The sequence below is a fragment of the Lithobates pipiens genome, unplaced genomic scaffold (assembly GCF_037356315.1).
Source record: "Lithobates pipiens isolate NorthernLeopardFrog02 unplaced genomic scaffold, aLitPip1_a1.2 Scaffold_13, whole genome shotgun sequence".
NCBI lineage: Eukaryota > Metazoa > Chordata > Amphibia > Anura > Ranidae > Lithobates > Lithobates pipiens.
The window spans coordinates 197,385,614-197,411,936 of record NW_027507718.1 but is presented as its reverse complement, the minus strand read 5'-3'; the positions used below and the strand labels follow the sequence as shown (position 1 = coordinate 197,411,936).

General features: G+C 41.3%; 1 protein-coding gene across 1 annotated transcript in view; it reads right to left on the bottom strand.

The window, feature by feature from the left end:
- Positions 1–26,323, bottom strand: part of DNAH6 (dynein axonemal heavy chain 6) — a 418,858-nt gene that overhangs the window by 314,601 nt on the left and 77,934 nt on the right. Inside the window, exons 9-13 of the mRNA XM_077476093.1 lie at positions 26,124–26,295; positions 23,511–23,633; positions 19,052–19,252; positions 9,300–9,420; positions 2,126–2,277 (exon numbers count right to left, since the gene is read on the bottom strand). Of these exons, the coding sequence (XP_077332219.1) occupies positions 2,126–2,277; positions 9,300–9,420; positions 19,052–19,252; positions 23,511–23,633; positions 26,124–26,295 (769 nt within the window). The remainder of the gene's footprint in view (positions 1–2,125; positions 2,278–9,299; positions 9,421–19,051; positions 19,253–23,510; positions 23,634–26,123; positions 26,296–26,323) is intronic.

The window sequence follows — 26,323 nt, the reverse complement described above, 5'->3', positions numbered from 1 at the left end:
GTGAACCTGGCCTAAAGCTGCCCAAAGCAAATGCAAGGCTATAGCTAAAGGGGTTGCAGAGGGTACAAATGGCCCCAAGTCCATGAGGTTAGGGGACCCAGCCACAATCACCATTTACCTTTATTTAGCAGCTGTATGAGCATCTTATATTTTGAATTTCCTCTCATATTTTTGGAAATATTTTATTATATTTTTTCATGTGACAACATTGAAGAAATTACACTTTTCTACAATGTAAATGGCAACAAAAGTAAATATACTCCTAAGTGAAAATGTCCAAATTGGGCCCAAAGTGTCAATATTTTGCGTGGTCCACCTTTTTTTTCCAGCACTGCCTTAACCCTTTTGGGCATGGAGTTGACCAGAGTTCCACAGGTTGCCACTGGAGCCTTTTCCACTCCTCCATGATATCACGGAGCTGGTGAATGTTAGAGACCTTGCACTCATCCGCCTTCCATTTTAGGATGCCCCACAGATGCTCAATAGGGTTTAGGTCTGGAGACATGCTTGGCCAGTCCATCAACATTACCCTCAGCTTCTTTAGCATGGCAGTGGTCATCTTGAAGGTGTGTTTTTGGTCGTTATCATGTTCGAATACTGCCCTGCAGCCTCCCAGTTCCGGCAGCACTAATGTAGCCCCAGACCATGACACTCCCACCACCGTGCTTGACTGTAGGCAAGACAGACTTGTCTTTGTACTCTTCACCTAGTTGTTGCCACACACGCTTGACACCACCTAAACCAAATAAGTTTATGTTGGTCTCATCAGACCACAGGACATGGTTCCAGTAATCCATGTCCTTAGTCTGCTTGTCTTCAGCAAACTGTTTGCGGGCTTTCTTGTGCATCATCTTTGGAAGAAGCTTCCTTCTGGGACAACAGCCACGCAGACCAATTTGATGCAGTGTACGACGTATGGTCTTAGTACTGACAGGCTGACCCCCCACCACTTCGACCTCTGCAGCAATGCTGGCAGCACTCATACGTCTATTTCTCAAAGACAACCTCTGGATATGACGCCGGGCACAGCAATGCTGTGCAGATCACATGCAATGTCTGTACGATGGGAATTCAGTCATACAGATTGTATGGCTAAATTTGCATTGCATTTGCACCAAAATGGTGCAGGATTCTTTTTTGGTCCGCACTGGAATTCGATCGCATAGGTGTTCACACCCATGCAATCCGATTCATGCACCATTTGTCAGTTCGCACTGCAATATGCAAATTGATCTGATCACTGGAGAACTGCTTTTCTCCTTATACAAGCTGATGGATATGCAAAATCCAAAGCAGCTCAGAAGAATTCAAACTGAATGCAGCTGAAAGCTTGCTGGATTTACAGTCTACCAATGTACTCCTTAAAGCGGAGTTCCAGTCTTTTTTTAAACTTCCAATTTTTCCAATGCCCCCCTGGTGTACTGTGCTAATTGGAATTTTTTTTCTTTTGGTTCTAAATCATTTTTTTAGATATCTTCGGTATATATATTCCTGTCCTGGCCTAGGCGATGATTTCATTGGGTGATTCCCATTGACTCCGGGGATATCTGCGTCATTCATCCTAGGAGTCTTTGGGAAACTTGATGAAATCTTGCGGTATTTGAATACAACATGACATGCCTGCAATCAACTGCACCATGCGGTGTCATTACTGCACAGGCACGAGATCGGTAAATGCATGCTGGGTAGCCATCTGCACCGAATCCTGGAAAAAAGCCCAAGTGGGCTTCAGATGCCCATATCATAAACAGCAATCTGCCTGCTTCTGAGATCAGGTACATTTTTAAAGATTTAAGACAAACCAGCATGAATACTGTTCTAAAAGTATTCATATTTAAATGTACAGTATTAACAATCACGAGGGGAGCTTTTTTTTTTTATTTATTATGGGGACTGGAGCTTTGGTTTAAGATCTTATATGTGTTGAAGAATGGCATATTTTTACCCAGTAGATGCTCAAGGATTGGACAGTTGGAGGTTTTTGGATGTGATATAACATCAGTAGTTCACATTTTGACCCAGGGCCTCATGGCCACTGTACTTTTGCATGGCTTTTTTTTATATTGATCATGCACGTTCATAAAGAAAAACCCTTTATTATTCTGAAATTCCAACCTGTAATTACCTCTAAACATCTTTTTGGAGAAGGTATTAATTTTTCTTTCAATTTTTTGGCATCTATGAGCAGTAATCCCAGATTTCTTTTCTGTGTGATTGCCATAGCATCCTTGTGCTCTTTGTGGTATTTCTTCAGCTGTTCTGCGAAGAAATCAACTCCTACATGGAAATAAAACAGCCATTTCTTAACCTGGATTGGTAAGGATATAACATTACACATATACAGTAATCGCACAAGGACCCAACAACCGTGTAATCCTAACCACATTATCCAGGTAGCAAAAACATTTGCTAGGTAATTTCTTGCATATGCATTCTAGACTCCTCTGTCAGCTTATTCTAAAACCATATGGAATACCAAAGTGTTAGTTATAGAATAACACATTTTGTGGGGGGCACAAAATGATTCTGCATTTGAACCCTATCCTAACCCTATCCCTAGCATTTATAATTACATCTCTGGTAATCAGAGGCAGTAATCATGGATATGTTTGTCACCATGCATAGTTTTTGTTACATGCAACATAAATGATGCAAGCCTTAACCCATTATACAGTGAGGAAAATAATTATTTGATCCCCTGCAGATTTTGAAAGTTTCCCACTTACAAAGAAATTAAGGGTTTATAGTTTTTTTTATCATAGGTGTATTTTAAATGATGGAGACAGAATATAAAACAAAAATCCAGAAAAAAACATATGATATCAATGTTATAAATTGGGTTGCAGTTCAGTGAGTACAATAAGTATTTGATCCCCAAGCAAAACATGACTGAGTACATGGTGGAGAAACCCTTGTTGGCAACCACAGAAGTAAGATGTTTCTTGTAGTTGGATACCAGGTTTGCACACATCTCAGGAGGGATTTTGGTCTACTCTTCTTCTCTAAATCCTTAAGGTTTCTTGGCTGTGCTTGGCAAGTCGAAGTTTCAGCTCCCTCCATAAATGTCCTATAGTATTAAGGTCTGGAGACTGGCTAGGCCACTCCATGACCTTAATGTGCTTCTTCTAGAGCCACTTCTTTGTTGCGTGGCGGTATGTTTTGGGTCATTGTCATGCTGGAAGACTTATCCACGACTCATCTTGTTCTGGCTGAGGGAAGAAGGTTCTCATCCAAGATTTTACAATACATGGCCCTGTCCATTGGCCCCTCAATGCGGAAAAGTCGGTCTGTAACTTTAGCAGAGAAACAGACCCAAAGCATAATGTTTCCACCTCTGTGCTTGACTGAAGGGATGGTGTTCTTAGGGTCATAGTCAGCATTTTTCTTCCTCCAAACATGGAAAATCCCCCTCCTCGGGAAGGCACACGTACAGTCATGCCAATGAACATCTCAATCAGGGCTCTCCAAAGTACGGCCCGCAGGCCACATCTGGCCAACTAGGATGTTTTTACTGGCCCGCAGTTAGAGTCATCAGATTGGAAGGCATGGGGATGGATTGGCTGTGTTGAGGACACAGTTGTTGGGGGGGGGGGTGAAGTTGATTGCTCTGAAGGGGACAGTTGTGTTGGGGGAGATGGCTCTGGAGGGGGCACAGTTTGGGGGGATGTTTAATGGCACTGAAGGGGACACAGTTGTGGGAGGTTATGGCACTGGAGGGGATACAGTTGTGGGGGGTTATTGTACTGAAGGGGACACAGTTGTGTTGAGGGTGATGGCTCTGAAGGAGACACAGTTGGGGGGGGGGGTTTATGGCACTGCAGGGGACAAAGTTGTGTGTGTCTGTGGGGGGGGGGGGTATGGCAGTAAAGGGGACACAGTTGTGTGTAAGGGTTTATGGCACTGAAGGGGACTGTCATGTACCTTACCAAGGCCAAGATGCTGAGATCAGCTCCCGTTGCATCTAAGTGGGGATACAAATGTGTGGGGAAACTCTGATAGGGACACAGATGGCCCTAATGCACACTGGAAGTTTAACCTGCTGCATGAGGCTACAGCAGTTAGCTCCAGGAGAAGGATAGAGGTGAACTACCCAGCTCCACTTCCAGCAGACTGGAAAATATTATTCTATTTTGCTGCTGCGGATTTATTTATCCATTTACTTATTTTTGGCCCACGAGTATGTGTAAAATTTATGATGTGGCCCTCAAAATGAAAAGTTTGGAGACCCCTGATCTAAAATGATTCAGAGAAGGATTGGTAGAAAGTGCTGTGGTCAGATGAGACCAAAATTGAGCTCTTTGGCATTGCCTAGACCCGCCGTGTTTGGAGGAAGAAAAATACTGACTATGACCCTAAGAACACCGTCCCTACAGTCAAGCACAGAGGTGGAAACATTATGCTTTGGGGCTGTTTCTCTGCTAAAGGTACAGACCGACTTTGCCACATTGAGGGGCCAATGGACGAGGCCATGTATTGTAAAATCTTGGATGATAACCTTCTTCCCTCATCCAGAACACTGAAGACGGGTCGTGGATGGGTCTTCCAGCATGACAATTGCCCAAAACATACTGCCATGGCAACAAAGGAGTGGTTTAAGCAGAAGCACATTAAGGTCATGGAGTGGTCTAGCCAGTCTCCAGACCTTAATCCTGTATAGAATTTATGAAGGGAACTGAAACTTCAAGTTGCCAGTGACAGCCAAAAAACCTTAATTATTTAGAGAAGATCTGTGGACTAAAATCCCTCCTGAGATGTGTGCAAACCTGGTAACCCACTACAAGAAATGTCTTACCTCTGTGCTTGCCAACACGGGTTTCTCCACCAACTACTAAGTCATGTTTTGCTTGGGGATCAAATAATTATTTTACATTTGTTTTATGTGTTTTTTTCTGGATTTTTGGTTGATATTCTGTCTCTATCATTAAAAATATACCTATGAAAACACTCATAGACCCTTTACTTCTTTGTAAGTGGGCAAACTTACAAGATCTGCAGGGGATCAAAAAATGATTTACCCTACTGTAACAAATGGTAGTTGTATTGTTTGCATTACTAGTAAAAATCACATGTGTGACCAACGTAAATCTAACTGCAGGTAACAATAAATGAATGGCAGTCTTTCTGCTGAACTGTATACAAAAAACACAATATAGGACAATTGATGCAAAGTGCATTTTAGCTCAAGTAAAGGGATTAACTGGTGTTATTTCATTGCGCCCTTTTACCGAGGAGGGGTACCAGTTCTCTTCCATATACTGAGCTTCTGTAACAGTAACTATGTGCTGTAACTCAGCTAAGTCTGTGGTATTATAGAACACAGTGGGGTTGATTTACTAAATTTGGAGAGTGCAAAATCTGGTGCAGCAGTGTATGGTAACCAATCAGTTTCTAACTTCACCCTGTTCAATCAAGCTTTGACAAAAAATGGAAGCTCGTTTCTCTGCAGAGCTGCACCAGATTTTGCACTCTGCAGTTTTAGTAAATCAACCGCAGTGTTCAGCAGATCATTTTGTCTAAATCCTACCACTCCACTCTTTATTGGAGGATTAGCACTCCAACCAGCAAATTAGTGAACAAATAGGAATTTTCCATATATTATGATGGAGTGCTGAATAAATCAATAGGTGCACCACACCTATCACCATATTATTGCACTTATTTTGGGTGTAGCTTGAATTTTTGTACTTACCCTAAAATCCTTTTCTTGGAGTTAATTGACAGACATATGATTCATGGACTTTTGGGATGTCTAAAAGTAGTCCAACTGAGGGGTGGACAACAGCAAAAAAACACTAACAAGACCACACAAGACAGAAAAGAACTTTGGGCTGCCTGCACCTCAAAGAGCTGCCTGTAAGGACCTTAAGTCAGAATTAGTGGCCACTGGGTGCCAAAGTTCATTCAAACATGTATGCTCATTAGCATGCTCATGCTTATGCGTACAGGCAAGCAAACATGCAAGTGTAGATGCACGAAAGGCCCTGTCTCTACAGTTTTGTGGACTGTTCTGCGCACATGCACATTTCTTTGCGTAACAGGGATGAATTGGATTTGCTTGACAGAAGCACAGTGTCCCAGTTGAAATGAAGACCAATGTCAGCTTAAAAAGGAAAGAGACTCCAGACCTCAACACCACCTTGTACCTGTGTAAGACCAGAAAGATTTCTTTACAGGACAAAGTCACCAGGTCATACACATGCCTCACTGAAGTGATGGTGATAAGGAATGCAACCTTGTGAGTAACTGTGGAAAGGGGAATATCACTAACAGGTTCAAGGGGCAGTTTTTGAAGTGCTGAGAGAGCCAGATTCAAATCCCACAGACTGATGGGTGAGCGCACAGGGGGAACCCCCCTGTAAAAAGGACTTAATCAAAGAATGGGAGGCTAGCGGTTTCTAAAACAAGATTACAAGTGTTTTGGTGCTTTTATTGATGATACTCAAGGCCAAATGCTGATCCAGGCCTACTTGCAAAAGAAATCAGCATTCATCTCACAGAATATTTTCTGGGATAAAGCCCTATTTTCGTCGCACCAAGTAAAGTAAGATGGTGGACCTTATGGGAAGTGAACATCCTAGTTTTTAGCATCTTAGGAATCAGCCATTTGGAGAGGCCCCATCATACAATACCTAGGCTTTAAATTGTAATTCCATTAAAGTCACTAACTATGAAAGGATGGTAGTTTAGGGTTAGGGTACAAAGAGCATCTGCCAGAAGTCTGATCCGTTCAGGGTACCAAATTTCCCTGGTCTAGTCCAGAGAGATGAGCATTAGAGGAATACCCTCCATCTCATTTCTGTGCACAAAACGAAAAGGGGGTTTAAAGGGAAGAAAGGCATAAATCTGGCTGTACTGATTCCACAGGCCAGCAGGCCACGAGAGCCCTGCTTTCACTAGAGGATCTCTCTAGCTGGAGAAAAACCAGTCCAGGTGCTGTTTGTTCTGGAGGCCAAACGGTCCAGATCTGGTATTCCCCACCTGTAACTCAGGTCTTGGAACACATTTGGGTTTAAGGCTCATTCTACACAAAATTAAGTAGCGCTAGGGTTTTCAGTTAATCACTTATTATAATAAAAGCTGCTGACACAATATTGCTGGAAAACAATATAAAATATGACACAAGAACTACACCGTGCAGCACTAAAAAAGGAAGCCTTACTTTAGATATTAAACAAAAGACTTGCAAATATGTCTTAATACAAGAGAAAGAGTCAGGCTGGCGTCCATTGTGAGGATCATCCAAGAAATTGAAGGAGGGATTTCCCTAATTCTTGAGCTGAATTCCTGAACCACCAGGTCAGAAGCAACCTGTTCCTTGGTGTGAGGTGAATCAGTTTGTCCAGAGATAGAACCGATTTGTCCCACAATGACTGTATGTTAACTTGTAGGGATCTAGGCTGGAATTAGGCAAACAGAACTGCTTCAAAGAAGGCTAACATAAACCTCAGGGCTCCCACGCAGAAGTAAAGATTTGTTTGAGTGATGGACTGTAGAGTCTGAGTCTAGGAGCAGAGAATTTGATGTTTCTCTTGTGAAGTAAAAACTCTGGCTTAAACTATGTATATGAAAGTCCCACATACTCCAAGTGATAAAAACTAATTTCTGAAGGTTCAAGATGCAAATGAACCCTTTCAAAATCTGAACTGTCCACATTGTCAGTCAAAACTTGTGTTTGAGGCTGTTTCCTCAACAGGAGGTTGTCCAGATATCACACAGTGAGGATGGTCTGGAAGCATAACAAGGCTAGTAGAGGGGCTCGATTTTTTGGCGAACACCCTGGATATGGTATACAGGCCAAATGGCAGTGCCATGAACTGGAAGTTCTGGGGATCCACAAAAAAAAAATGAAGGATTCGCTTATGAGCTGGAAAAATTGGGAAAGTAGGCATCCTTGATGTCCACAAAGGCCAAAAAGGCTTGTGGGTGAATCTTCGTGGCTATTACCAGGAATATCCTTGATAAGGATGTCCAAGGCAGCTCTGAAGAGACTTTGTCCTGCAAAGGGCTTGAGGAGCAAAGGCTTTTTGCATGCCTGCTTAACAGTCCAACATTTCAACTAAAGAGTTCCCTGCATGTGCACTTACAGGAGACCCATACCGGAAATAAGATGGGAGGTATCCACTAACCCGTCCACAAAGTAGTGCATAACTGTTGGCATGAACTCTAAACACTCCACGACTAGAGAGTCAGTGTGAAGGGAAGCTGGATCCCTTCTGATGGCCCTTTGTCTATTTCCCAAATGTTTGACAAACTAAAATCACAGCTATGGCTTGGTTGCAGTGCAGGACCTACTAGAGAAAAGAAGGTTTTGGAAAGAACTAGATGTTTATCTATAAATGTAAACAGTTTGTCAGGAATCTCCCAGTCTTCATATAGGATGTCTGGGATTAGTGACCTCTAAGGTATCCTAGAGAAATAGCAGTACTTATAGGTCACCAAATTATCAGATAAAGATGTAGTGAAAAGTGTGGAGGTACGCTTATAGACTCTGCCGTTTGAGTCAGCAATTCAGGTTGCATTATGGCCCATGAAATTTTGTATAACTGCAGTGAAATCCTCTCAGAAAAAAACTATTCAAAAAAACAAAACAGCCTGCAACTACAGTATAAGCTCCCAATGGTTATCACAAAGTGAGTCTTCAGAGACAGGGTCACAGGCTGTTCCATGGCTCTGGACCCGGAAAGCACTTCACAACTAATTAATACAGTACATAAAGGTCTAGAAAGCATGCCACTGTAGAGCCTAATGGTGGAAAATCACATTCCAGGCAAGCCCTGCAATCATACAGACCAGTGGTGTCCAGGTACAGCCTCCACCACTATTGCTGTAGATACACCAATCCAGCTTGTTAAATACAGAAACAAGCTCAATTAGCATGTAGGGAAGTCTTGCCTAAAGAAAACATAATCTTGAAATAATAAAAAAAAAAAAACGTTAACAAAAACAGTTAAACTTTTTTCAGTAGCAAAAAAGACATCCATCCTACTAGGATACTAGCAAAAATGTGGGGCATGCTGAGAGTGGGGGGAGTTATACCAAGCTGGTCATTGTTGTTGTATTTGCTGGTGCCCAAATCTTACTGTAGAACCCAAATCTTACAGTATAACCCAATGGTCTCTGAATCCGGTGTCCTTCAATGCACATGAAAGAAAAAAGGACAGTGCACACTTAGGGCCATATATAAAAGCACATAAAGGTCATAAAGGATTATATATGTTACCCTAGAGATGAACAGTCAGGCAGTTTAGAGGCAATAAGGAAAAGTCAAAGGTTGTAACTTAACAAAATCCAAGTCTCACCATGGTCTTCAGTTTTTAACACTTCCAAATCTAAGCTTTCATTCGCTTTAAAGAACAAATGAAATCGTTCAAAGGTTTTTGCATATACACTGGCTGTATCAAATGTAGACTGTATAGTTTCCTAGGATACAAAGAAAATACATAATTAAATTTTCATGAGCATAGAATGTTGTTGCCTTTAACCAGCCATTTCAGATGACACACTCTTGCAAGACTCTGGCATATAAACAAAGCAAGAGGTTATGTTCACATGCTACAGCCACCCCCTATTTTTTATTTATTTTTTCTAATATAAAATGTTTAGTATTTGGTCATGCTTAAAATATTCTAGCTTTGCTGCCAGTGTTCTTACATGTGAAATTACATGTTTTCTGAATAACTGAACATCTAAAGCGTTTCACTAAATATAAATCGCTGAGCTACACAGATGTAAAGTATTATTATTCAAGTATCCATGGTCGGTATTACTTAAATTAAAAATATGATTAAGCAAATGGACGCTGTTCTCTTTTGTAAAAAAGCCTAGTAAAAATGGTGTGAATAGGCTTTGGTCTTATTAAGGGCAAAATATGAACTCTACACGACACACACATTCATACTCCATATGTTCACTCAAACTGCTCCCAATCTCTACTATTTATGCTCTCTACTATATTACCAACACACAATGCTTCCAGCTTTTTTTGAGGTTCTGCATATTACAGATTTGGATTTTTTTTTTAATTCTTCTCAAATTTGTATCCCATTTTCTGCCACCTATAGAAATTTGATTTGCTTTTAGTTATGGGAACAGTTATTTTCATTCATCCACATTCCATCTTTTTGCTCCTACGCCACTGTCTGTTGTCAGAAACTACTGATATTCTTTTCTTTTCAGAGCCAAACCTTGTAAATTCCTGTGTATCTGTGTATTGGTGATAAGTATTACACAGGCTGCATAGGTCAAACAATTAAAGAACAGTAAAGCAGAAATGTTGCATAAAAGACATACCTACCAACTCAACCTTTTTTGACTAAAACATGACATATATCAAAAGTTGTTTACCCAAACATAAGTGAATTAAATCAAAGGTCTGAATTGAGGGTCAGACCACCCAAAAATTATATTTTATATATATGGAACAAGCTACATTTGCCCATTAGCACTTATATGTCTTGAACAATCCAACAGTGAGATATTTTGTGATAATTCCTGGGAGTTTTGGCCGATCTTTGCATATTTCAGCACCTCTTGCTGCATTAAGGATAATACAAAATAAAAATTTCCAAAGTAGAGTGGGACCTCCATTAGAATGACCACATCAGTTGCGTAGACTCAAGCCCCGTACACCGGATCAGATTTTCCGACAGGAAATGTTGGATGTTAGGCTGTTGGCGGAAAATTTGACCGTGCGTATGCTCCATCGGACAAATGTTGTCGGACTTTCCACCAACAAATGTTGGCTAGCATGTCTTCAAATTTTCCGCCAACAAATGTGTGTTGTAGGATTTTCCGATTGTGTGTATACAAGTCTGTCGGACAAAAGTCCAAAGTACAAACATGCATGCTCGGAAGCCGAAGCAATCGGTCTTGTAAACTAGTGTTTGTAATGGAGAATTAACATTCGTGATGTGGCAAATTATGAAATCTCCAAATGCAACGCGCATTCTCTTCTTCTTTAACGGGATAATAATGAAGCTGCTTTGCTGGTGATACTGGGGTTATTGCAAACTAATTTTCAAAGACTTTTTTTTTCTAGTGATATCAAGAATAATATTATTATATATTTTTTTTAATTTGTGCAAGTTACCACAACACCATTATCCCGTAGTTTTTAAGATCAAATATACAATGCTGGTGTCCCTTGTGAATTTTACATTGTATGTTTTAAAATGTAACTGCCTACTCCCAAACTGTCATTTGAAGTAAAACACATAGCCAAGTATTATTCTCCACAATTTTTTTATTGTGCATTAAAAAAAAAAAAAAAAAATTAGACATGCTGTCAATAGAATTTAACCAAAAAGTGCATTCTATGTATCCAAAAATATAGAAAATATACCAAATCAAATCATTATTCAACCAAAAAAAATTACGTTAAAGCAATAACTCCAAGGCCAATAATAAATAACACGTTATCTCATCCAATTCTGCAACATGTCTGGTTGACGAATGGCTGTTCAGAAACGAACTGAAAAGCGCTAAATGAAAAACGCAAATAGAAAAGCACGAATCAACACTCACCAAACTTCTACTAACACGAAATTAGCAGAAGGAGCCCAAATGGTGGCGCTAAAGAGCTGAAACATCTAGTACGCCACTACATTCATGATTGTTGGCCAACATTTGTGTGACCATGTGTATGCATAACAAGTTTGAGCCAATGCCCTTCAGACAAAATCCCACGGTTTTGTTGTCGCAAAGTCCGATTGCATGTACGGGGCTTCAGACTTGAGCAGAAATCCCACTAAAAAAGTCTCAAAGAGGGGGAACTGTTAGGTCCTTTTACACTTTTCTCTCACACATTTCTTAAAAACTGTCAGTTTTCTGTGGACTTATCCTTTTATAGATGAGGGCCACCAGGGCTATTACATAAGAGTTTGCTATTAAATTCCAATATAAGCCAGGCTTAGAAAAGCTAGCACACCCTCTATTCCTTTCTATGAATCATCTGTTGATTATACATTCATTTTTATGCTTTTTATTTGCATAAGCTCACAACCAACCCCATTCTAGTTTTGCAATATATTTTCTATTCTTTTCTATTCCTGCAATAGTACTAAGTTAAAATCTGATTAGCAAGATGAAGGATATTTAAAGTGTATGTTACCCCAACATTTCATATTCCTGATATGTGTCTGTGTTACCATGCACTTGTATTAGGAAAGATCCTGTTCTCTTTGCATTACTTCTTTTGTGTAAAATACCTGCTGATCCTGCCAGTCCCCCTGCTTCCCTATATCATACTGACCATGCCAGGGCATGAAAGCACATGTATCCTGTGTGGTCATTTTGTTTCATTATACTTGGGAGCACATCTGTTCCCTTTGCCAGAGGGCTCATCCTAGGCTCCTGTGTGAGGTCAAGCAACTAAAGAAGGCATGACTAAGCCAGGTCAATGTCACATGGCTCGGCTTCTATCTTTCTGCAAACCCCACTCCCACCCTGGCCACCTACCTCATCCAAGGTTTCACGGAAGGCTTCCACACTGGCTTAATTTCTCTGCCTCACACTACCCATGAGTGCAGGAACCTACGTTCAGTGGCCACCGATGAGCAGGCCATAGACCAGCTCCTGCAGACCGAGATAGATCAGGACTTCGTGATAGGCCCTTTCACTCAGCCCTCCTTCAACACGTGGAGAGTCAGCCCTATTGGGCTTGTCAAGGCAAGTTCTCCAATAAACTACGTCTTGTGTACGTTTTTTCAGCACCTCATTCTTCCACCATCCCCAGTCTGAATTCCCTTATCCCCTCCGAAGAGTTTTCCCTCAAATACTCAAAATCTGTGGGTATGGCCATCCAGGCTATACTCAAAACGGGCACTGGTACCTGGCTCTCCAAAGCCGATATCTCGGATGCCTTTAAACTCCTTCCTATCCACCGTCCCTTTGGTGCTGGCATGGCATCAGATGGAGGGAGGCGTATTACTTTGCCACCAAATTGACCTTCTGATCAAAAAGCAGCCCCAGGCTGTTCGACACATTTGTGCAATCGCTCACATGGATCCTCTTACACAAAGCCCAATGTCAAGAGCTCATCCCCCAGGGACCTCGACAAGCTGAGGGTTGTGTTTAGAAATCTCTACATTCCCATAGCTGAACACAAAGTCGACGGTCCAGCACAGTCGATCACATTTCTTGGTGTCAACTTCACCCGCTCCAGAGGGTGCACCAAAAAACAACTGCAATCCCTTCTTGGGATGCTCAATTTTGCCATGCGCATCATCCCACAGGGTCGCTCCTTCATGTCCTGCCTACTAGTGTACCTGTCCTGTACGCAAGATCCCGTTTAAGTTCTCAGTCTCGACTCCACAGCAGTAGCGGACCTCTCCATGTGGGAGGAGTTCCTTTCCTCCTGGAACAGCATATCGTTATTCATTCCCACCGTATCTTCCCTGTCACCCCAGGTAGTGCTAGACGCAGCTGCGTCCACAGGCTTCGCGGCAATTTTTGGCCATCTCTGGTTCGCAGCTCCCTGGCCACCACAGATACTAGCTCATAGACCATAAGCTCAATAACAACTTGCAATGCCAAGCTGCTGTTTCCAAAGCGAGCAAAGTCCTTTCTTGTATTAAGAGAGGTATGGACTCCAGAGAGAGAGATATAATTTTGCCCCTGTTCAAATCATTAGTAAGACCTCACCTGGAATATGCCGTTCAGTTTTGGGCACCAGTTCTCAAAAAGGATATCGAGGAACTGGAAAAAGTGCAGAGAAGGGCAACCAAACTGATAAGAGGCATGGAAGAACTCAGCTATGAGGAAAGATTAGAGGAACTAAATGTATTCACTCTTGAGAAGAGGAGATTAAGGGGGGATATGATCAACATGTTCAAATACATTAGGGGTCCATATAGTGAACTTGGTGTTGAGTTGTTCTCTGTACGGTCAACCCAGAGGACACGGGGGCACTCTTTACGTCTAGAGGAAAAGAGATTTCATCTTCAAGTACGGAAAGGTTTCTTCACAGTTAGAGCTGTGAAAATGTGGAATAGACTCCCACCAGAGGTGGTTCTGGCCAGTTCAGTAGATTGCTTTAAGAAAGGCCTGGATACTTTCCTGATGGTACATAATATAACTAGGTACTAACATAGGTAAAGTTGATCCAGGGAAAATCCGATCGCCTCTTGGGGGATCAGGAAGGAATTTTTTTCCCCTGCTGTAGCAAATTGGAGCATGCTCTGCTGGGTTTTTTTTTTCGCCTTCCTCTGGATCAATTGTGGGCATAAAATTGGGTATCTGGACTGTACGATTATTTTTTATTTTATTTATTTGTTTTTAAGGTTGAACTGGATGGACTTGTGTCTTTTTTCAACCTGACTAACTATGTAACTATGTAGCTATACCCGGGTTCACCAACACACCTTCCTTCTTCGAGCTTTACCCTATAGTGGCAGCCGCACACCTCTGGGGCCATAGCTGGACTGAACAAAACGTGGCCTTTACTGCTGATAACCTTGCAACTAGGGATGAGCCGAACACCCCCCCGCACCAGAACTTGCGAACGGCCCCCGCGTTCGTTACGAACGTTAGAACCCCATTGAAGTCTATGGGACTCGAACGTTCGAAATGGAAAGTGCTAATTTTAACGGCTAATATGCAAGATACTGTCCTAAAAAGGGTTTGGGGACCTGACTCCTGCCTCAGGGGACATGGGTCAATGCAAAAAAAAGTTTTAAAAACGGCCGTTTTGGCGGGAGCACTGATTTTAATGACGATTAAAGTGAAAAAAAAAAGTGAAATATTACTTTAAATATGGTGCCTGGGGGGTGTCTGTAGTATGCCTGTGAAATGCCACGTGTTTCCCGTGTTTAGAACAGTCCCTGCACAAAATGACATTTAACGGAAATAACACCATTTAAAACTGCTTGCGGTTTTAATGTTATATCTGGTTCCTGCAATATGGTTGAAAATCATTCAGAAAAATGGCATGGGTAGCCCTCCCTGCCCATTACCAGCCTATTTGGGTCTTGTACGCATATTAAGGGGAACCCTGTACCCATATTAAAAAAAGGAAATGCGTGTGGCCCCCAGGCCCTATATACTCAGAACAGCAGTATACAGGCGGTGCAAACAAGACAGGGACTGTGTAGGTTTGTTGTGTTAAGTTGAATCTGTTTGTAATTTTCAACTGGTACATTTTTAAAGTGTAGCTCCAGTCAAAAAAACTATTTTTAAGCTTTTTGGAAAACATAGGGAAGGGTTATCACCCCTGTATAATTTGTTTTGCCATCCGTCTTTTTTCATCTCACTTGCTGCTGTCTCCTTCCGTTTGCAAGTAGGAGATGTTTGTAAGTTGGATGTTTGAAAGTAGGGGCCTGCCCTATATTATAGCGGTATGTACTGGGTACAGAGCACGCAGACAGCACGCACTATCTCCTAACACTACTGACTGCAAGCTCTATTATTAACCACTTGACCACTGGGCACTTAAACACCCTTAATAACCAGACCAATTTTCAGCTTTTGGTGCTCTCACATTTTGAATGACAATTACTCAGTCATGCAACACTGGACCTATATGAAATGTTTGTCCTTTTTTTCACACAAATAGAGCTTTCTTTTGGTGGTATTTAATCACCTCTCAGTTTTTTAATTTTTTGTGCTATAAAAGAAAAAAGACCGGAAATTCTGCGAAAAAATGAATTTTTCTTTGTTTCTGTTATAAAATTTTGCAGATTAGTAATTTTTTCTTCATAAATTTTTTTTTACTGGTTACATGTTTTGAGTTGCAGAGGAGGTCTAGGACTAGAATTATTGCTCTCGCTCTAACGTTCTCGGCAATACCTCACATGTGTGGTTTGAACACCGTTTTCATATGTGGGCGGGGCTTACGCATGCGTTCGCTTCTGCATGCGAGCACATGGGGACAGGGGCGCTTTAATTTTTTTTTTTTTTTTATTGTTCATTTTACTTTATTTATTTTAGTTTGACATTTTTTTCCCCAAAAATATATTTTTGATCACTTTTATTCCTATTACAAGGAATGTAAACATCCCTTGTAATAGGAATATGGGGTGACAGGTCCTCTTTACAGTGAAATCTGGGGGTCAATATGACCCCACATCTCACCTCTAGGCTGGGAAGCCTGAAATAAAAAATAAAAAAAAGATTCTGGCTTTGATCGTACTGGCGAGTTGGTAGAAGCACCGGAGGGCGGTGAGGGGTGGGGGGCGTCTATGGCTGGGTATTTCAGGGTATCACCGAGTATGGCTGGGTATGGCAATTTATGGCAGGGTATTGCAGAGTATTGGCGGGGTATTGGCGGGGTACTACAGAGTAATAGCAGGGTAATGCAGAGTATTGGGGAGTACTACAGAGTAATGGCAGGGTACTGCAGAGTAAAGGCAGGGTACTGCAGAGTAATGGCAGGGTACTGCAGAGTAATGGCAGGGTACTGCAGAGTAATGGCGGGGTACTGCAGAGTAATGGCGGGGTACTGCAGAGTAATGGCGGGTACTGCAGAGTATTGGGGGGTACTGCAGAGTAATGGCAGGGTACTGCAGAGTAATGGGGGTTACTGCAGAGTAATGGGGGGTACTGCAGAGTAAAGGCAGGGTACTGCAGAGTAATGGGGGGTACTGCAGAGTAATGGCAGGGTACTGCAGAGTATGCACTGGTATTGCAGAGTATTGGCAGGGAATTGAGGGGTTAAATTCGGTGAGCAGCGATGTGGGCACTGCAGATGCAGCCCACATTGCTGCTGACACCGATCTCTTTCCCCTCCGCTGTACCGATCGGTACAGAGAGGGGTGGGAGGAACCGGCGCCATAACATGACGCCGGTTTGTTTACAAGTGATCACTCCGTCATTTGACGGAGCGATCACGTGATAAACGGCCGCGACGAGCGGCCGTTTACCGTGATCCGTGATGCGCCGGGTCCTGTGGACCCGGCGGTCACGGATGCTCTCGAGTGCGCGCCCCAGGGGGCGCGCGAGAGCAGAATTCTAGGAGGCCGTTAATTAACAGCCTCTCAGAGTTAAACAACCGCCCTGAAGCCGTTAATCGGCAATGGGCGGTTGTTAAGTGGTTAAAGATAGATCACTAGCTAGCTATATAGGTGAGGTGAATATAGTGTAGTGGTGTATACTGCGGTCAGGGCACAGACAATAACCACTACACAAGAGCAAGATAGGAAATCAGCCAAAAACGATTGGTGTGTAACTGTGTTGAAGGTACACAGAACACCCACTGCTTCAGATTCCAACACAATACACGAGGCCGCCTCAAAGGCGGCCTTATATAGTGTGGGGCGTGCACTACACAGCCTGAGCTATGATTGGCCACAGGCAGGATGCCTGTGGCCAATCATGGCTCTCCTCGCTGCTGGCGCTGCGATTGGCCAAGCATGCGGGGTCACAGTGCATGCTTGGCCAATCATGAGCCAGCAATGCACTGCGCCATCGCAGTGCATTGTGGTCCGCGCGCGCCATACGAATTTTGACGCGAACGGACCAAGAGTTCGGATTTCGCCGAACGGCCGAACAGCCAATGTTCGAGTCGAAGGTACGTTCGACTCGAACACGAAGCTCATCCCTACTTGCAACAGCAGAAATTATAAACAAAGGCAGGTCCAAATCCCTTGCAGTCATGTCCTTCCTGTGTAGGCTGGTACAGCTGTCATTACAGTTTCAGTTCAATATTTATTGTTCATTTGTTCCAGGCAAGCTCAATCTTGCAGCGGATGCTCTCTCCCGTTTTAACTACACATCATTTTTTGAACAGATGGCCGGAGCCGAACCTGTATCAGCCACTATCCTTGCCTGGTCTCAGCTGACCCTGGACTAGCTCAACATCTGCAGACAGCAACTCGGCTTATCAACTTCTCACTCTCCCGCAACACCCTCAAGGCCTACCAGACAACCTGGAGGGCCTTCAACAAGTTCCTTACTCATCACATCAAATGTCTAGTATCAAACAGATTCTGGCCCTCATTTCACACTGCCATACTCAGATCGTGCTGTCCCACAACACCATTCGGCTGTACCTAGCCATGTCCAGCATTTCTTGTTTCTTCAGGACCCCACAAAACCCTCTTTGTTTATGTCTCATGCTGTACGGGCCATTCTATGTGGAATTCAGAAGCTCTAACCAGTGGTCAGCGCCAAACGCCTACCCATAACGGGAGACATCTCTAGGGGTATGTCAACCATCCTGGCTACGTCACCATTCCGTCTCCTCCCTAGTATGGTCCTGCAAGCAGCCATGTATCTGGCCTTCTATGGGTTCTTACGACCTGGAGAATTCACTTGTAGCAGCCCTGCAGGCCAAATGCTACGCAAACACCACTTGGTCCTCTGCAAAGACCATTTCATTCTGCATCTAGCAGTCTCTAAAACCCAGCAAGTAGGCTCAGGTACAGATATCCATTTCTACAGAACCAATAACGCTACACTAAATCAGTTGTTGTTACTACTGCCCGAGCAACCAGACTCTAGTCCCCTTCTACCCTTTACTGTCAAGCCCCTAAACACCAGTCAATTCATGAAGCACATGAGGATACTTCTCCGCAACCTTCACCTGAACCCTAGCCAGTACTCCGGACACTAATATCGTATCGGGGCAAACTCAACAGCATCCCATCATGGGGTCCCGGACCATGTTATTAAAAGACTAGGCAGGTGGAAGTTCCCCTTCTTCGCCCGCTACTTCCCCAATCTGCAAGTGGAAATGGCCCAAGCCTTTGCCAAACTCACACAGTGACTAAACTCAAATCAATAAAAAGATATTCACTACCTGAATGTTTTTGCCCCCTTATTTTGGTATACCGTACGTTAGACCAAGGCACCCTTTCAGATCCATTTCATGTGGCAGGTTTTATGTTAACCCTGTATGTCATTCATATCTGTATCGGCCATAGGGCTCTGAACCATAAATATATATATATATATATATATATATACATGTTTTGCATATCTATTCTACATTGTATGCGTTGTTGCTATTAACTGAATGGGTTGAACGGGTTCACATATACTTGGGCTCACTTTGTTTTTATGTCTGTATACTGACATGTAATATATGTAAATATATCATCATAAGTGTAGAACTTACTTTTATTTGAGAGATTAATCCCTGCAAATGCTTGTCATCTTCAAACATGGTACTTAGACTGGGTCCTTCTCCACACACCTTCTCCTCCAACTTATTATTAATTATTGGCTGAGTAAAAGCATCAAAATAAGGGTCTGGGACAAGACTGGCCAAGGACAACACAGTTTCTTGAAACCGGTGAACAACATTTGCAATTGTGTCCTAAAAATAAAATGTGAATCAAAAATAAGATTATTTGATATAAGCAACTTTTAAGCATTTATTCAACAATTATATGTATGTGATAGTTAAAAAAAAAAAAGATCATCATGGGACACCAATATAAAAAACAAGAAGAATATCAGATTATAGCGTATGAGGGCTCACATGATATATGCTGTCCTTTAAAAATAAATGTGTGCTGTAGAAAATTCATATGGTAAGGTATTATCCAATGGCATACCTAGAAAAGCTGACACCAAGGGCAGATTAGTTTCTAACATCCTTCATCCCACATCCCATATTTTAAAAAAAATATAGGTAGGCAAAATTAAATAAAATGAATACTAACAATTAGCAGAAAAATTGGCGACAGTAAAGACTTCTTTATCTGAATTTTTTATGCATACTCATGCTGGAAAAAAACACAATCCAAAAATTGAATAATGACGCAATGAAAATGGGATTGGGAATAATAACATAGTGCTAAATAAAATAAAATTCAAGGCTTTATTAGTGATGCATGTAGTGTAAAGAGCCGAAATGGGGATAATAGCGGCATGCCTTGATAATTACAGGCATAGTAACAGGAGACTAAATTAATTGTGACTATACACATTCAACAAATAAACAATAATGACAATATGTGGGCAAAAAAACAAGCAATTATGACTACATGGAGGCAAAACACAGGCAATCATGACACTATGCAAGCAACACACAGGCATTCATGACAATGTGCAAGCAATTGTGCCAATATGTAGGCAACAAACAGGCAATCATTGACAATATGTATAAAATATTATGGCGATCTTTAAACGTCCTCACCAGCATCCCCCCTAAACCTTTCACCAACAAAACTTGCCACCAGCAAACCCCCACCAACAAATCCCTCTTTAGCTTTCCCCAGCAAACTCTCCCACACCTTTCCTCAGCACTCCTATGTCCTGCTGACTGCAAATGAACAGCAGGAGGATTAACATTCAGTTGGCAGCCAGAACTAAGAGTGCTTTTAAACTACTATCCCTCAGAGTCCTGTAACGCATCAAGCCATGGGCACCTTAATATGGATGTAGATTAGAACAATGTTTGTGCACACCTCAATTCCAGGGAAGAGGATAGATGAAGCAGAAGTAATTGGAAGGCAGTGTAAATCACACTGCTCAATGTGCTGTTCAGCTGCAGTGCTGTCTGTTGCTAATCATTTGTGTGATCTGGTCGGTGTACTGTAGTGTAGTGAAATTAATCACAAGTGGGCAGTGGACACCCTCTAAGCTGTGGTACCTGGTGCAGGCCACACATCCTTATTACCTTCCTGGGTACACCACTGCAATTATCTAAGCCCCTGTACACACGGTCGGAGATTTCGACAACCAAATCCATCGGATTTTGCCCGTCGGATTTTGTCCGTCGGATCTTGTCCGAAACTGTTGCATACACACGGTCTGACAAAGTCGAAAAATCTGATCTTTCAGAACGTGATGACGTAATTTCTTTACGATGGGACTACATTCAGGCTAGTAGCCAATAGCTTTGATGTAGGAATTTGATCTGAGCATGCGTGGCACTTGGTCCGATCAAAATTCTCTACACATGAACGGAGTATGTCCGATCGGCCCAGTTGGTCGGGAAATATTTCCAACAAGTTGGAAAATTGGGTCCGCGGATATTCCGACGGAATCAGTCCGATGCATACCACACACAGTCGGATTATCCGACAATACGGTCCGATAGGACACATTCCGACGGATTCTACGACCGTGTGTACAAGGGCTTAGAATGGTCCATTGCAAGAAAAAAAAATTCCTTCTGTTGACACTTTGACAATCCTATTTTGTAACATATTTTACCTGGATTACTGAAGAAATAGATGCTGAATTCACTATGCTGAATTCTATCATTCAATTACGTACAAGCAAAAATTGTATCTTTTTAATTTTCCTTGATTTTATTGAGTATGCAAAGTGAATTTCCATCAAATTTACCAGTGAAAGCATAGATCAAACAGGGTTTATAACTAAGAAATCCCTGGATAGCAATGTCCGCTGGATTTTCACTCATTTACAGCTACCCCCAACTGAATCCACTTCTAGAGTCTTGGCAGCACTCATCATTGAGAAGGCCTTTGACTCTGTGGCCTAGTCTTATATGCTCTCAGTGCTGGAGCCTATAGGGTTCGGGCCAGAGTTATTGAAATGGGTGCAGTTGCTTTACTCCTGTCCTTCAGCCCAGGGTAAGCTAAGGGGAGAGCTCTCTCTCTCCCTCCCATTGTCTCCTGCTCTGTTCACTATGGAGCCAGTGGCAGTGGCCATAAAGAGGGCCTCTGCTGTTGTTGGCATCCGGGTGGGAACCTTGGTGGAAAAGATTGCCATGTAAGCAGAGGGTCTCATATTGTTTATGAATGACCCAGGGCCATCTCTTAAGGAAGTGTTACATATACTGTATGAATTTTCCATTTATTCAAGACTACAAATTAATTGGAGAAGATCACAAATTTTACCTATTGATAGAGAGATACTTAGGTATTGAGATTTCCCGAGACACTTCGAAATATTGTACCTTACATTTAGCTGCACTTCTTAACAATATGAAAATTAAACTTAGGGCATGGGCCAATCTTCCTTTTTCTTCCTTTGTCCAATGAATTAATGTCAATTTACCAATGTACAAGGCCACCTATTTAGCGAGAGGATGCCCTAAAAAATTCCACAAGGTTTGGGACATTTGGGTAGAGGACCTCTCTACTAATACTGACCCTGAATCTCATAATTAGTGGATTACCTTACAAACGACCAGTTGGACATGTATATGTAGTTGAACCCATGTCCAATCCACATGTTTAATTATTATTATTATTATTTAGGTTTTATATTGCGCCAACAGTTTGCACAGCATTTTACAACATGAGGGCAGACATTACAGCTACATTACAATTTGGTACAAGAGGAATCAGAGGGCCCTGCTCGTTAGGGCCGGTTCACACAGCGGGCGATGCGAGGCGACACGACTCGCCTCGCCTCGCTCCCGCAAGTCGCCCCCGTTCTGTACAATGGAACCGTTCTGAGAGGAGCGACTCGAGTCGCTCCGACTCAGAAAAAAGGTTCCTGTACTACTTTCGGGCGACCTCGGGGCGACTTGCATTGACTTCTATACAGAAGTCATTTGCAAGTCGCCGCCGAGGCCGCTGCAGGTCGCGGCGAGGCAAGTCAGAGTCGCCTCGCCTCGCCTGCAGTGTGAACCGGCCCTTACAGCTTACAATCTAAAAAGGAAGGATCAATTGATACAAAAGGTAATAGATGTGGGAGATGAGCTGATGGAGGAAGTAAAACAGTGTTAGTTAGAAGCAGGATAGGCTTCTTTGAAGAGAAGCGTTTTCAGGGATCGCCTAAAGATGGATAGATTAGGGGACAGTCAGACAGATTGGGGTAGGGAGTTCCAAAGGATGGGAGAAGCTCTGGAGAAATCCTGGAGGCAAGCATGGGAGGAGGTGACAAGGGAGCTAGAGAGCAGGAGGTCTTGGGATGACTGAAGAGAGCGTCTTGGTTGGAATTTTGGGACTAGGTTAGTGATGTAGCTGGGGGCAGAGTTATGGATGGCTTTGTAAATTATTGTTAGTACTTTGAATTTTATTTGTTGGGTGTGTGGAAGCCAGTGGAGGGATTAATAATAATGGAGTGGAGGGGAGGGGTCTAACAATTGTGATTTCCACCTTATTAAATGTGGCTTAATACTACCCCTGAGTAACTCATACCTACAATACTCTAACAATCTCAGAAGTTACTGAAGCGTGTAGTTTTGTTCTAGTGCCAATAGCGGCCCTAATGTTAAGATTTTATTTTTTATACTGTTTGTTTTATTGTGATGTATGTGGACTGAGCTTTGGTATGCCCGATTTTTGTATCTAAACTTGAAATGTAATAAAAGGAATTTTTAAAAATTTTTAAAAAATTACCAGTGAAAATTTGTATTGCAAACTGAAATCAAAATTTACAATGTAAAATACTCATTACTTTAATAAATTAGCTTTTTTATATGGCAAAAGAGAAAATAAAGCAAACTTCAACCTAAATGTATTTTATATAATAATAAAATTGTATATTTTCACCTACATCAAACAAAATACTATTGTAGTAGATACACACTGGAAGTGTATTACTAAAATATGGTGCAACATTATTTTATATATCAATATAAATGGAAAAGCTAAATTTATTACCATATTAAGGGCATTTTTATTCATTAAAAAAAAAAAGAAACAAACCTGAAAATCATCCAGTGAGGGCTCAAACCATAATAACTGGGTATCGAGGACAATTTCTGTGAGGAACATTGGCACAACTTCTTCTTCTGCAGGAGCTCCAGGCAGTGGGGATACCACAGAAACCTATTTAAATAGAGAAAATGTTACTGTCATTTTATTAGTTTCCACAATGCAACCATTTTGAAAGACCAAGTCCAAAGAAAACTGTTATTTTTGTTTTGCATGCTGGCTGGCAAGTGAAACCACATAGTGATTTTATTTATCTCTCAAGGATAGGTGCATTGGTCAATATAAAAAAATTAAAAAAAAACTGTAATTATTACAATGCGAGTCATTTTCTTCACAAGTGAAACAGTTATCATGTTTAATGAAATCTGAAGTAGGCCATATTTTTGGAGTCATGAATTTTTGTTAATTTAAATTCCCTAGAGGAAGCCTAGGATTTTTGTCTTCAAAGAGAGAAAACTTGAAAAGGCAGGGCATACTGAATAGCTAGCATCACTCACTACTTTGTCCACACAGTATAGTGCCTTTCATATCATAAGTATATTCAGGTTTAAGCATTTTACTGATTTTACTGCCATAGGCCTGATAATTGTTTGCAGCCAATGTAGTCTGTGTTTGCATTTTTCACAGCCCCTCAAAAACACATTACAGACCTGAAAGTTTATTACAGCCCAACAAACCATATGTTTTCTAAAATCACAAAATGTATACAATCAAATCACAGTATCTATGATTTTGTGCATATCTGATATTCCTGAAAAGGTTTTTTGGCAGAAAAGATACTAGTGTACTAGATACAAGTGTTACTAGTCCATACAAAATTAAGAAGTCTATTTTTTTTTTTAAAAGATCTCTTGAGTACATAAATATTAGATACATGCTAATCAAACATCACTTGCGATCACCTGGTAAGGATAGTTATGGCACACAGATATTTTTTAACTTCTCTTCTCTTTTTAAAATCTCTTTGCACACAGGTAGCAGTCATTTTAGCTTCTGCAAATAAAAAATGAGAATGCCACCACCCATGCATTGTTTATACAAGACATGTCAGAAAGCATACGGCAGCGATTCCTGACACCTGGTACAATGGTGTCATCATTCATCATTTTTAAATTAGACAACTGACCACCTGTGGCTCTATCTGCCCCTGACTCTAGCTCAGCCCACACCTCACAAAAAAAAAATCATACATTCTGATTTTCCCTAAAGTAAGCACATTAAAGATGAGCAAAATTGTGCCTATTCAATGAATTGGATGAAACATTGCATTTGAGACGCTGGCACTGAGATTTCAGCAGTCTCCTCTCTTTAAAGGCATCACTATGGGTGAGAGAATAGACACTATGGGACTATACGCAGATGACATTATTTTATATATGCAGGATACCTCTGCCTCATTAGGAATAGCGATGCAAATCATAGACAAATTTGGCACGTATTCAGGCCTTAAAATTAACTGGCAGAAGTCAGCCTTGATGCCTTTTTCCTTGTAGGCCCTGCCATGTAGTTATCCTCCATGCCCTCTTAAGGTAGTAACCTTGTTTAAATATTTGGGAATCATTATTACCCTGTCTCATTCAGAGGCTTTCCAAGCAAACTTGGACCCATTTTCAATAAAAATCGTTTTTTATTTTTATTTTTTTTAAAGGTACAATTTCATGTATATTGGTGGACAGCACTTTTTTATGAAAACTGTCAACTGTGTGTGCTCTTGTCATATAATTTGTCACTGTTGTCTGGCAGATTTATTACATAGAAACATAGAAAGGTAACTGCAGAAACAAGACAGAGTAGTCCATCAAGTCTGCCCATTTTTATTTTATTTATTCTTTTGTTCTTTGGGGTTTTTCTTTTTTTCTTCTTTGTTTTTTGTAGTTCATCTGTTGCAAAACTACAAGTCCCATGAGGCATAGCAAGTCTCAGGAAGCCACAAGCATGACACCCAGAGGCAGAAGCATGATGGGATTTTTAGTTTTGCAACAGCTGGAGGTCCACTAAATGCATATCCCTGCTGTAATTGGTGCCAAAGGTGCTTTAACAAAGTATTGAGCAAAGGCTGTGAATACTTATGTACATGTAGTTTATTTATTTTTTAATACATTTACAAAGATTTCAAACAAAACTTATTTCATGTTGTCCTTATGGAATATTGTTTGTGGAACTTTGAATTGAATTCATTTTGAAATAAGGCTGTAACATAACAAAATGTGGAAAAAGTGAAGCACTGTGAATACTTTCCGGATGCACTGTAATATATTTATCTATATAAGGAATGCAAATGAGTGAGTCAAGTTGTTATAATTAACACCACATCCCAATATGTATAGAAAAAATCTTTATCTATACTTTTTTTTATCACATCAAGTTTTGCTGATGAAGTTTGTAGTGCACTTCATGAACCATTATTTTGCATCCTTTTTTTTGTTATTTTTGTTCATAATAAAACTCATTAAAACTATTGAACACAAAAAATTACCCTTGCAGGCCATTTGAATAATCAATTGTATGATATTACCAGTGAAACTTCATCATAGCCAGACTGCACAATCAGATGGAAAGCCATTTTTATATCTATAGACACACAATTTTAAATGTAAATGTTACCTTTTTGTCTGTCGTTTCAGCTTGCTTCAAACTAGCGTTCCATGCCTGTATCACTGCATAAGAAGGTGTATATTTCATCTTTTCCACCAGGTAGTTCAACAACGATGACACTGAGTTAACAGCCAGAATGTGCATGGTGTTTACTATCAGGTAATCAGTCAATCGAATAAAGCTTTGCAAAATGAAAAAAAAAGAGACAT